Source organism: Carassius auratus, chromosome 7 (genome assembly GCF_003368295.1).
Source record: "Carassius auratus strain Wakin chromosome 7, ASM336829v1, whole genome shotgun sequence".
In the NCBI taxonomy this organism is placed as follows: Eukaryota; Metazoa; Chordata; class Actinopteri; order Cypriniformes; family Cyprinidae; genus Carassius; species Carassius auratus.
The window spans coordinates 12,692,011-12,705,436 of NC_039249.1; the positions used below are offsets into that span (position 1 = coordinate 12,692,011).

At 39.3% G+C, this 13,426-nt stretch overlaps 2 protein-coding genes across 2 annotated transcripts in view; both read right to left on the reverse strand.

The window, feature by feature from the left end:
• igdcc3 (immunoglobulin superfamily, DCC subclass, member 3) overlaps positions 1 to 5,829 on the reverse strand; it is a 79,777-nt gene extending 73,948 nt beyond the window's left edge. The window contains exon 1 of the mRNA XM_026267384.1: positions 5,517 to 5,829. Coding sequence (XP_026123169.1) covers positions 5,517 to 5,580 — 64 coding nt within the window. The 5' untranslated portion in view covers positions 5,581 to 5,829. The remainder of the gene's footprint in view (positions 1 to 5,516) is intronic.
• Positions 5,830 to 6,759: 930 nt separating this feature from the next.
• The window catches only part of LOC113105960 (immunoglobulin superfamily DCC subclass member 4-like), a 64,337-nt gene continuing 57,670 nt past the window's right edge, over positions 6,760 to 13,426 (reverse strand). The window contains exons 19-20 of the mRNA XM_026267386.1: positions 13,254 to 13,382; positions 6,760 to 11,264 (exon numbers count right to left, since the gene is read on the reverse strand). Coding sequence (XP_026123171.1) covers positions 10,734 to 11,264; positions 13,254 to 13,382 — 660 coding nt within the window. The 3' untranslated portion in view covers positions 6,760 to 10,733. The remainder of the gene's footprint in view (positions 11,265 to 13,253; positions 13,383 to 13,426) is intronic.

Consider the following 13,426-nt stretch of genomic DNA (forward strand, 5'->3'; position numbering starts at 1 on the left):
AACTCCTGGTGTCAACAGCTGTCCTGGGTAGAATACGCCCATAACTCCCTTCCGGCTTCTGCCACAGGTATGTCCCCATTCCAGTGTTCTGTTGGTTATCAACCTCCCTTGTTTCCCACACAGGAACCCGAAGCTGCGGTCCCGTCTGCTTTGGCTTTTGTCCGACGGTGTCGACGCACCTGGAAGAAAGCTAAGGCGGCCTTGGCCCAGGCTAGTAGGCGGACCAAAGCAGCGGCCGATCGTCACCGGACTCCTGCCCCCCGCTATGTGTGTGGTCAAAGGGTATGGCTTTCCACCAAGGACCTGCCTCTCAGGGTAGCCTCACGCAAGTTGGCACCCAGGTTCATTGGCCCATACCGGATCACCAAGGTCCTGAGTCCGGCGGCGGTGCAGCTCAAGCTCCCTACCACGCTTGGTCGGGTACACCCTGTTTTCCATGTTTCCAGGGTTAAACCTGTGTTCCATTCCCATCTTGTTCCATCTGCCCCAACCCCCCCTCCCCCCCGTCTAGTGGATGGCTCCCCGGTCTATACGGTGAGGAAGTTGCTAGATGTCCGACGTAGGGGGCGGGGCTTTCAATACCTTGTGGACTGGGAGGGCTATGGCCCAGAGGAGAGGAGCTGGGTCCCGGCCCGGGACATCTTGGATCGGACACTGGTCGAGGACTTCTACCGGCGACGAGGTGAGCCCCTTCCTGCGGCGCCTGGTGGCGTCCGTCAGAGGGGGGGTACTGTCATGTCAGCTGTCTGATCACCCTGTTTTTCGGTGTGTGTTTTTGTTTATGTCGTCATTTCATGCGCACATGGTGTTTTGTTTTGGTTTTGATCGTTCGTCTTGCAACTATCTGTGGCGTTCCTCCCTCCCCCTCATTACTACAGTTTCCGCTTCTAATTGTTTGACTCCACTCACCTGCATTCAATGTTTGTCCATCTCTTCCTCTATTTATTCCCGTCTGTCGCGCCAATCGGTGCCAGATCGTCGTTCGACTACAGCCCATGTGTAGTCATTCTGTCTAGTCCTGCTCTGTCGTGCCATTGTCTGCTGCTACTGGTTTTGTTTTGCTTTTTCTATTTTTTCCCCTCCCTCATTTACTAGACCGGACCCCTATACTCCTCAGAAGTGTTTTGGTTTGCTCCGTGACGGGCTCTCTCGTGTTCTCCTCCCTCCTCCACTTCCTACGCGGCCGCGCCATCGGGCGCCCCCTGCCGGGTGTTTACGAAAGGACATTCAAGCCTCTTATTTTCCTGCTGGACATTTTTCTATTATTTCCCGGCCTGTTTTTGTTAGTTGGAGGGAGTTTTTCTTTTGGATTTTTTTTTGAATAAATTCTCACACCATACCTGCATCTGTGTCCAGTTGTGTTCCTGACACCAGGAAGATCAAATATTGAATGGGTCTTGTTTCCGTGAATGAGGAAATCAAGTCTTAATTCCTATTTCATCATCCGGCTCTGGATCATACAAATGTGATTATAACTAAATGCTAAATGCCAATTCTTAAGTCCTCTCTGACCTTGGATCGGTGAAATATCATACCAGTCACACATTGGATTAAAGCATGAACAGACCGTGAACGGATAATTCCACTCTCAACAGTCATTCGCCTCTCACTCTAAAATTTAAATATCACTGGTTTGGCAAGACCTATACTGTAGCTGTGAATTAATCAATGACCGGGGGCCCGGGGGCTGCCTCCTTATCAGCTCCCTCCGTCTCTACATTTCTTTACTGAGCTTTCTGCTAGTAAACAGGGCATCTGTATAGCCTCACCTGCTCAATTCAAATACCAAACCCCTTTCCTCATTTCTGCATCTCTTCCCAGGGTTTTGGTGTGACAGCCTTTTGCACACTGCAGGTCTTGTTTTGACTTCCTCTGACAAAGCACTGAAACATGCTGTCAGAGTGACGGCTGCTTTCAGCCCCTTTCTTTTGTTAAGATTTACAGAAAGAACCCTTAGATTGAGGCCACAGAGGGGGGCAAAGGAGAAGTCAGTCTTTGTAGGGTGACCTTAAAACCTATCATCATCATCACCGCTCTGAAACTGGAGTGTATTTTTTATTTTTTTTACAGTCATAGCTTTAATACTGGATCATCTGCTTGATATGCGAGGAATTTTTCAATTAAACTTCTTCTCACTGAATCGGTGCACAATAACTGTATTAAAAACCTAAGTGGGGGATGTTTATTTCTATACTTTATGTTTTGCTTTATAGGCATTTATGACAAGCAAAAACTATAAATGATACAATCACCGAAGCCTTCAGTTTGAACTTCATATTTTTGGTGTTGCCTTCACCTTCCTTTTGAGTATGCAGTCATAAGAATTTTTTTATTTTTCTCTTTCTGAGAAAGCATTTTCATTAATGGACTTTTCTTTCACAACCTGGAGAGTCACACAAGTGAAGTATTTATGCTTAAATCATTGCTTGCTATGAAAGTTTGTTTTAAAAAGTAATTAAAGCCATGCTGTAAATACAGGCTGAGTTACAAGCAATAAATCACGCTGAGCTATCAAGTCGCAACTGACAGATGCAGTATAACGTTACATTGTGACTTGAACTCCCTTTTAAATGTTTTTTTGCTTTTTGAAAGAAAGGAATAGGCCTACATATTTTATTTTCATTCATTTAGTTTTTTGATCAAATAAATGCAGCCTTGCTGAGCATATACCCCATAAATTAGTGCTTTGACATTCACAACATCTTTTTAAGAGATACTGACATTCACAACATCTTTTTAAGAGATACTGATGTAGTAATTATATTGTCAGTTTCTATTTTTTTCAATGAATGGCTTCAGTTCTTAGAATATCCGTGATTTAATTATGTTAGTCTTTAAGGACAACAGGTCTGAGGACGCTCTCTGCTCACTCACTCTGCATTATTACGGCAAAGAGCAACGAGTGCACACATTTATAATAAAAAGCTGTTTCTTTACAATGACATGCATGGAGGAAATGCATTGGATTCACACATGCTGGTTCATACTGGCCTACTCAAAACAGAAAAGGGGAAAAAAGCATGTATTCCAAACCCTCCTGGGGGGGATGACACAAGACATTCAGTAACTGAACAACCCAATCCTCACAATTCTAACTCAATCTTTCCTCCTCTCACCAAGTTATTTGCTGATTGACAGCTCCGCAAAGGCACCCTACGATGAAAACCTGAAGGAAAACTCCAGCACTAACCAGTAATTTAAACACAAGACCTCAGCATGTACTGCATTTGCGTACAGTAAGATGAACAAACTGGTGGCTTTGAAATGAGCTTTGTGAATACAAAGCAAGATTGTGATTCCCTAGATGTCATGCTCCATAAGCATGCATCAACACTGCCCTCCAGCCCAAGCAAACAGGCCACACGCTCGAATACACAAACTGACAATTACAGGGAAACAAAGAAACCAAGCAACTTTAAAGGACAGAAAGACACACAATCTTCAAGACAACAGCAGCCTTCAGTTTGTGCCTCACTTTTCCACTAAAATATAAACTCAGTAAAAAGAAACAATCAATCAGAGCTTCTGCTTTCTATGAGATAATATAAATAAACTACTCATCTGTGGGCTGAGAGAGGATCTCCTATAGTTTAGGAAGCATTGCCATACTCAGGATATCAATATTCAGCATCTTCCCTTTTACGTTATCACTTAAAGTCCTAAGTACTAAAAGTGTACCCTATGTTGTGGAAACCTGAACTGCATTGTGAAATGTCATGAACAGAAAAGAATAGAATAAAGACATGCCTAGAGTGCTAGAGATGTCTGTATGTCAAATACCCGAAATCTTAAATATAGCTATTCAAGGCTACAGTTGATCATAAATCAGAGAATATGAAACTGCACAGCTCACGGTTTCTGCTTTAATATATAAACTTACTAGTTCATTCCTTGTCTGTACATCAATTTTATTTTTTATTAATGTCTTGCTGAAAGCTATTAACTCTATTCAGTTATATTTTAGATCGCATATTTCAGTTTTTATTAGTACTAGCACCTTATTCATACTTGATTATTTTTTTGTGTCTGCATATTGATGTTTTGCCAGTATTGCATGCAGTAATTTGATACTGAAAACAAGAAACAAACAAAAAAAAAAGCTGTTCTGATAAAACACACACAACACTATAACTAGTAGGCTATTAAATGACTCAAAGTATAGCCTACACTTGGCACTTCTCAAAGATCAAAGGCAATGTCATGTCTTGACTGACTGCATAGATTACCATTGATTAATTCATATCAAAAATAACACTCAACACACTAATATTATATATATATATATATATATATATATATATCATACCTGTCAAGTATCCCGTTTTGGCCGGGAAAGTCACGTATTTTACCCTTCTTTCCCGCCGTCCTCCCGTATTAGTATTTTCCCGTAAGTCTCCCGTATTTTTATTATTTATTTTTTTACCTGCGTTATTAATAAAATTATAATAATAAAAACATTCCCAATCTGAGCTCTGTCACTAGTCTCGCGATAACTCCCACCTGTAGTAGCCTGTCGCGAGGGGTGTGTGAGGTCAGATGACATGAGTTATAACGTGGGAAAAACAACAACAACAAAAGAAAAAACAGAGACGGATGATGGATGCTACAATAGAGAGTGAAGGCACACCTGCCAAAAAACCAAAACCCATGTGTAAATACCGTGATAAATGGGACAGCGAATTCACTTTTTTAAAGAATGCAAAGTCTGCAACAAATTGGTACAACAACTCACTAAAAGAGTAAAAGAAAAGTTATGTGAAATGAAAAGAAAAACTGTTAAAGAAAAGCAATATGAAATGAAAAGAATGTGTGGAATTAAAATAAAAGGTAAATGTAAAGACAAGCAATGTTAAATTAACAGAAAATATGCAAATAAGCCTTTAAATAAATGCTCTTCATATACACCCTTTTATGTTTTCATTTGGGCTATAACACCTGTCTTAAAATGTAAGGGATACTGGAGCTTTGTTGGGGTGGTGGGACTGCTCGCAAAGGGGGCTGGAAAATTTCCCTTATTTTCAAATCCAAAACTTGACAGGTATGATATATATATATATATATATATATATATATATATATATATATATATATATATATATAAACTCAAGGCTTCATATTGCTCCACACAATACGAAATACAATTAGAATTGCATTGCCATATTCTACATCCAAAATGCAAAGCACGTGGTAACGTCTCGTTATAAGTGAACATCACATGTTAACATAAAAACATTATTTTTCTTCTTCCAGTGTCTGAAAACAGCACGAGACCTTAATATAACGTAAGCTAGCGCGTGGAACTCTCCATTCACAAAATCAGTTCAGGCTTCAGGATGTAGCATCTACATGTAGGCAAACACACCCACCCTAGTCGCATCTACAGCTGTAAACACAAACGCTACAGCCGCTAAAGAAACGCGTCTGAAGCCGACTGCAATGTGTTCAGGTTCACTGTCAATCGCTCAGACCAAGTGACCCAATACCGCGAGGTTCCCGGAGAGAAATCTCACTCTTACCGACAATGGCGAGCAGGAGTATTCCGAGTGAGCGTGGAGCCTGTCGGCGCCGTCCGGAAGCCATTTAATCACATTGAAAATTAGACGGGATGCAAAAGAAGGCGAAGCAAGAGCGAAGACAAGGATGGGAAAGCAGTAAATCAGTTCCTCTCGATCCAAACTACAGCCGGTGGCTCTAACATACTTGCGCCATTTTACACATCTTTTAAGGAATGTGTCAGCAATAGCAGCAGCATCTCGTGCTCTCTCCTCCTCGCGACCAGCACACGCGCTCATCCACCTTTCCGAGCTCACACACCCCACTGCTCTCTCTCTCTCTCTCTCTCTCTCTCTCTCATAGAACAAAAGACACAGTCTCCAAACACGGAGTAAGAAGCCTGTATGTGTGCAGGGCAGAAAATGATCTATATTTTATAATTTAAAGGCCACAGCTGAACAAAGGCTGATCAGGCACGAAATAGTAAATGTAGAAAAAGGAAATAGTGATGCAATGAAGTAGCCTACCGTTAATGATAAAATGATGATGATGATGATGATGGTGATGATAACAATTATAATAACAATATAATAACAACTGAAGTTAATGGAATGTGTAATAACACTTTTATTACATTAAAAAAATGCATAAACGTTTACTAAATAATTTGTTTTTAAAGAAAGATTAGGGAAATCATTATCCTTCCTGATGTTTAAAAGTATAATTTAGAAACTGTATTTGTGGGATACAATATTTAGTTGTTTTTAAAACTTCTTGAAATGTCAGGAATAGGGCAACAGCAATCAAAGAGTGCCACCTATTGACTGTTCAGCATACAATGAACAATGTTGCTGGACGTAAACAAGGATTGCCCAATCTGTTCAAATATGGCCTTTAGCCCCATCTGTAAGGCTCAAGCACCCCTGCATTGACACCAAATATTATTTAATATTATTCTAAAAATTATTAGTCATTATAATCTTAAAAATCATAACAGGGTGATTAAAAAAAGAACAAATGTACAAAGCGTGCTCATATATTAGGTTTCTGTGTGATAGTAAACCTTATTAATTACAAATCTCAACAACCTGTTACCTTTACTGACATTTAGATACATTTTCTTGTAAAAGTGACTTTGGTGATTTTAAATATAAATACTGTTTCATAGGGTCCATCCTTGTGAAGATGCATAATTCCTAACTGGAAACATGCGGTATTTCTTTAAAGCAGTGGTATATTAAAGAATGAGACAAATTATTATTTTTATTATTATTAAGATGTTTATTTACATAGTACAAGTTTGCAGAGACTTTGCTGCTGCAAATCTCACAGAGACAGTGACAGAGGAAGAACATAAACATTATAATATCATATTGTCCTCCACTGCATTCATCCTTCATCAAACTCTACCCTTCACAGCTCACGTATATGATATAATTGAGTACCAACATTTGATCAGTCATCAGATTTCATTTCAGTGCATCAATTATTCATAGGGCACATTTGTTCCAGTTAAAAAGATTAAATCCAATCTAAGTGAGTAAATTGACACTTTAATGTATATTCTGACTATGAAAAACTGATGGCACAGCGCGGGAAAATAAGACAGACAAATCATAGCGCTGACAGTATAACATGGGTCAAACAATATCATCCGATCCCAGAAAAAGAAACTGAATGTTCAATGCAATCTCCTTAAACCTATTCACCTGTGTCTTAAAACCTTTACAATCTTTAGATTTGATTTTACAAAGAATGCCGTGAGAGCATACAAACATAAGAGATGGACACGTGCTGTAATCATACTGGGTTAGTGTAGTTTTGTGTATGCTGAGACTGATGTTTTAACCGATAGACGTCAGAGACCATTCTGCTGCTGGTGTTACACAAATGTATCCACACTATGTGTGCTGAGAATCTCAGAAAAGCACAGGTCTGCTGGTTTTGGGAATACAAAAAGGATGAATTCTCACGTCACCAGAATAGAAAGGTCACCATGAAGCACCAGAGAAAACAGAAGTTAGAATACACGATTTCTTTAGAAAAATGCCTGTGCATCAGTGTTACTATTTGTTGTTGCTTTTCCCCTGTCATTAAAGCCGTCATTTTCCAGGAGGACTGGTGAGGTTTTCATGCACACTTGCCTTACATCAGATAAAGCAGTTGATTCCTCCGGAGTTTTTATGCAAAGACAGGGCACCTGAGCAATAAGCACTGATTATACACAACATATAAAAATGGCCCATATGCAACAAGGTGTCTGTTTTGAGAGGTATGGCTTGACAGGGGAACCCGCTGATCATCATTTCAGCTCTCATTTCATGCATTTTGCTATTCTCCTCTCTGCAAAAAGATTGATCCACACAAATGACAACCGCTCCATGCTTAACATAGTGAAGCAAAATCCACCGTGAAGCTACAAAATGAGGTAAAATGAGACAATCAACTCATCCAGTTTAGGAAAACTGCTGCCAAACACAATGATCAAAACCATTGCATCCTTTACACACGTTTAACTGTAATTAAATTAACAAGCAGCAAATGAGGTATCGGAATTAGAACTTATCCTGAAGGGCTGTTTCTGAACAATAAAATGCATATCTGAGAGTGACAAGACATCTCCTGACTCCTGGCAAAACCACTATTTTCTCATTTTTAGACATCACAAGAGGTTTATATGCCCCACACATTCCTAATGCTGAAGGTGGGATGTGCTAAAGCTGTAATCTGTCGTAGAAGACCCTGGAGCAAAGCTAAGACTACATGTTTGACAACAGACATATCAGAACAGAACAAAAATTACTTTTGTTGCAAAGAAACAACGCATTTTTGCAGTTTAAATGGATCCTTTACCCAAAAATGAAAGGTCTGCCACCATTTAGAAAACAAAATAAGATATTTTAGTTTCTTTTACAATGAAAGTCAATGGGGTTCACTGTTGTTTTGGAAATTCTTCCGAATATCTTCTTTTTTTTGCAGAAGAACTAAGTCATACAGGTTTGGAATGACATAAGGATAAGTGAATAATGACAGAATTTTTATTGTTGGGTGAACAATCCATTAAACAGTACTGACATGAAGCATATTGAACCAATATGTTATAATCTCAGTAAAAGTCTTGTTGTTGTTGTTGCTGTGGACTGGCCACTGTACATTTAGAAGTGTGACAAATGACGACATGCGAGTTGCTTACTGTGTGTTGTTAAAAAAAAGCAGCCAGAGTAATTCAGACATTCATCATCTTCAATTCCTACATGATCAGCCCTGAGTTCAGCCTGCTGTACATACAAAAACTGGAATGTTTAAAAGACCATCTTAAAAGTAGCCTAGTCTTGCTCTAGCACCAAAGCACTATTCAGTGAAGTTACTGACAATCAGCTGAACTGTGACAATGACTGAGACCGACTAGACTGAGAGTTGTTGTTGGCATCAGGGTAAGTCCCATCAATGACCTGAAGCACAACGGCAGGATTTTGAGTTTGTTGATGTTTCTCTTCCAAAATAACAGCATTAACATAGCAGAAACTACTTTAAATAAGCGTTTAAAATGCATAAAAAGGAAGCGCAACAGATACAGATCCTGCTCTCAGCAGCAATACAATAAAACATGTTTTTGCATGGAGGACTAAATATATTTACAGTTCCAGATGAACTTTAAATGGTGACAGATGCATGGCCTAAGGACAAGGAATATGGTATGTGACAAGACCTGTCTGAGAGATGGAGGCTATTTCCTAGTTTGGCTGAAAATGTTCTTCTCAGACTCCCTGCGTAGAAGTTCCTGAGAAAAAAAGATGACTGGCATGTCAACAGGTAGATCTTATGGACACAGACCTTGAGGTCTTGGGTTAAACTGTGTGGTTAGCCTTCCGCTGTGTTTCTATCCCTTCATCTGAAGAGTATATTAGAGAACTGTTGTGATGATCAAGTTTTGTTTTCCAGAGCAAAGGACAACACAAGCAGATGACCACATGCTTGCACACAGGCTAATAATCAGAGACGAAAGATTCAGTTATCGTTACACAAGAAAACACAGATAGAGAGTTAGAAGGGCAGTAGATTCTGCTATTATCCAAATGCTATGAATCAGACGGCCCAAAATCCGCCCATAAGAAGTTGCCTTCTTAACTATACTCATAAAATCACACAGAGAAAAAAAACAATCCTGTAAAGAAATGAGGTAGTGCTGTTGACTGAGAAAAACTTGGAGCATGAATCAGTGATGTGTCTTTACAAGTACACTCAGAGAGTTGAAAAATGAAGAAAATTTACATGGATTCTTAGTGTTCCTTTTGTGTTGGTTTCCTTAATATTTTTTTCTGCATTTTTGTCATGTTTTTCTACATGTATTTGATACAGCAATTATGTATGTACAAATGCACTTTAAATTTGAGACTCCTGAGACACTATGCTCCAGTCAGGGAATGTGTGTTTTCATTTATTTGCTTGGTATTCGAGTTTGTTTGCACGTGTATGCATGCAAAAGTGTAAGTTAAAGAGTCAGTTCTGTCATTTACTCACCCTCAAGTTCTTCTACACCTGTAGGATTTTTTTTCTTCTGCAGAAAACAAATATTTTTTTCCATGCACAGGTTTGGAGCAACGTGCGGGTGAGTAAATTACAAAATTTGCATTTATGGGCGAACTATCCCTTTAAAAACCGAAATAGATGGAACTGAAAAATACTAATTTTCTGCAACAACTGTTTTAAGCACAGATCTGTGTGTGTTTGTGTATTTTATGTGTAGTGAACCTGAGACAGCAGGAGGTGGTACTTTGTGGCAGGGTTATTTGCTCTGACAAGATGTCCACCATTTGGCACTGATCTCAGACCGTTCTTGCCGTGAATGAATTCGGTTTCCTCATGTAGGGCTTATTTCAGGATCCTTCGACTTCACCTCTAAGTAAGAACACTCTTGACTTCTCGTGTGCATGTAAACATATAAACCACTTCAGCACATTCCATACATGCACACAAAGAGGGGTTAAAGTGTGCCACTGATATGCCCTAAAATGCATATCCATGGATTCTAGTGCTAAAAAAATATTCTATATGTACATACATATAAAATAATGGAACCAAAAGGTTACAATAAAACAGCCAAGAGAAGAGGCGTGCGTGGCTACGAGAAAATATCAACTTCTCCAAGCAGGAAGGTGCCACTCGTTGGTCTCCTCTGTTGTCTTTCCCTGTCCCAGAACTTTGGGAACACCGTTTGTTATGCTTTTCTTCCTTCCAGCTTAGGGGTACATGTGGTTATGCGCCCCTGAGGTAGATTGGACAAGGCCAGAGCTGACGAAGGATGAGGGGGAGGCAGGTAGACCTAGTGAGGGCAGAACCTTTCCTGTTGGGCACAGTCGGTGGGTCCCGTTTTCCAGGGTCTCTGCCTTTGAATGAAGTGGTTTGGACGAGTGGAAGCCATTGGTAAGCCCCACTCCTTGATTTTTGGCACAGCCCATTGTCGGCTGGCTGTGACCACTTTCAAATGGTCCATTATGATTGGACAGTACTTCTGAGATGTGAATGCTGGGGGTCTGAGATGGAGATTGAGTCTCGTGGTTGTCCTCGCTGTGGGCATAAGGTGGATGCCGGTTTGTTGGAGTTGCCTTCTCTCCAGGAGAAGGGTGGTTGGAAGATGGAGACTCGAGAGAGAGCTCCATGTCACTTTGTGGACCCTGGTCAACCGTCGTGTTCGACAGCTGTGAATGTACGATGACTTCAGCCTCCACCTGGTTCTTGCTGAGGGAATACAGTCTCTCCACACGCCCGCTCTGAAAATACAGCACAACACAAGAAAACACAATACTTCAAATGGGGTTTTATTTATAATATGTTGGAATAGGTTAACAGACCTCTCATTAAGAACTTTATATTTGAAACAATATATGTAGGGAGATTATGAATAAATAACAGTTTTTTTAATCAAATAAATGGCAAGATATGCAAGTTAATTTGATCAAATTAATCACAGTGAATTACATATATCAATTTTTTTTTTGTAACTTACAGTGCTGTGAAAAGGTTTTTGCCCCCTTCCTGATTTTATTTTTTATTTTTGGCATAATTGTCACACACCGACTAAATACAAAATGCAATTTTTGATTAATGATTTCATTTATTAAGGGAAAACTTGAAAAATTAACCTGGCCTACTTGAAAAATTAATTGCCCATCCTGTTAAATTTCCTGTAAAAAACCCTCCTGTGATTAACTACATTATTTTAGAAAGCTGAGTTAAATTTCACTATACACACCCAGGGCTGATTACTGCCAGACCTTCTGAATCAAGAAATCACTTAAATAGAACAAAGTGAAACATTCTTGAAGAGCAAAACATCATGCCACGATCTAAAGAAATTCAAGAACATGTATCAGTCTGGAAAGGGCTTTAAAGTAAGTTCTAGGGCTTTGGGACTCCAGTGAAACAAAAGGTCAGAGCCATCATCCACAAATGCAAAAAACTTGGAACAGCATTGAACCTTCCCAGGAGTGGAATATCTCATAGATTCCATACGGGATGGTCAGTCAAACACGTTAATATCATGGTCAGCAAACTACTTGGAAGTGTTATGGCACTGTGGGCAGGTGCTAAAGAAAATGAAATCAGCATATGAAATCATCTCCATGAAGCTTGTCAACAGATAGAAGTATAAAGTGCTCTAAAATCTCCTGGTAGATGGCTGCATTGACTTTGGACTTGATAAAACACAATGGATCAACATCAGCAGATGTCACAGCTCCCCAAATCAAAATGCCTCTACAGTCTTCCTCCAGACATTGATTTCCAAAGGAAACACAAAATTTACTTTGATCTGAAAAGAGGACTTTGTACCACTGAGCAGCAGTCCAGATCTTTTTCTCTTTAGCCCAGGTAAGATGCTTCTGACATTGTTTCTGTTACAGAAGTGGCTTGGTAGCCCTTTTCCTGAGGACATCTGCGCATGGTGACTCTTGATGCACTAACTCTAGTTTCAGTCCACTCTGAAAACAGCTACCTAATAATTAGCAAAGTCCAAAAGAACAGCATCTTTAAACAGTCACTTTTAATTAGTTTACTGCATCCTTACTAAATTAATATATTTGATATATTTAAAAGAAAGAAAAACCTACATTTTGAATGGTAGTTTGTATGTGTGTGTGTGTATATATATATATATATATATATATATATATATATATATATATATATATATATATATATATATTAGGATTTTATTAAGCAAAAATAAATAGTATTATTATTAATAATAATAATTATTATTATTAATTAATTTATGTTGAGTTTTTCCAGTTTCTTACACCATGAGTGTCACCTATTTAAGACACTATATCAAGGTGAATGTGTTTTTTTTTCTTCTTTTTTCCTTCAATACATTGCACTAAATCAGTGTGTTAAATTGAAAGGTCTAAAATAAACACTGAATTATAGGGTGAAAGTAGATAAAGGTATAATTTTATGTGTTACCTTCCAGCTGCTCCACCATATATGAGGAGCTTCCGGAAGGACAGTAATTGGTAAATGGTATGCAGACTTCAGCTTTTCATTTCAAGTGCCACATACTAATTAGCTGTGCGTCCTCCCCACTGTCTTCTTAATGGTAATTACTTGCTCTGTACATTTCCTGTCTGTGTGAGGCACAATCTATCAGCCACATCCCCCATCACACACATTCATAAACACACAAGCAGATGAGCAAGGATAATGCACATTTCGTAAGATAAAGACCCAAATTCAGGCGTTTCTACACTACTTTAGCTCACCTTACTGTTGTCTGACGGTGGTCCTTCAAGCGCTCCATTTATGAGAGCAGAAGAATCTTCAGCTATAGTATCTCTGTATCTGGTGATCCTATTGGCCCAGTTCCGACTAACGGATCCATTCCAGGCTGGCTGTGTTTGGAGCAGAAAGAGTAAACCGAAAGACTGAAAATACT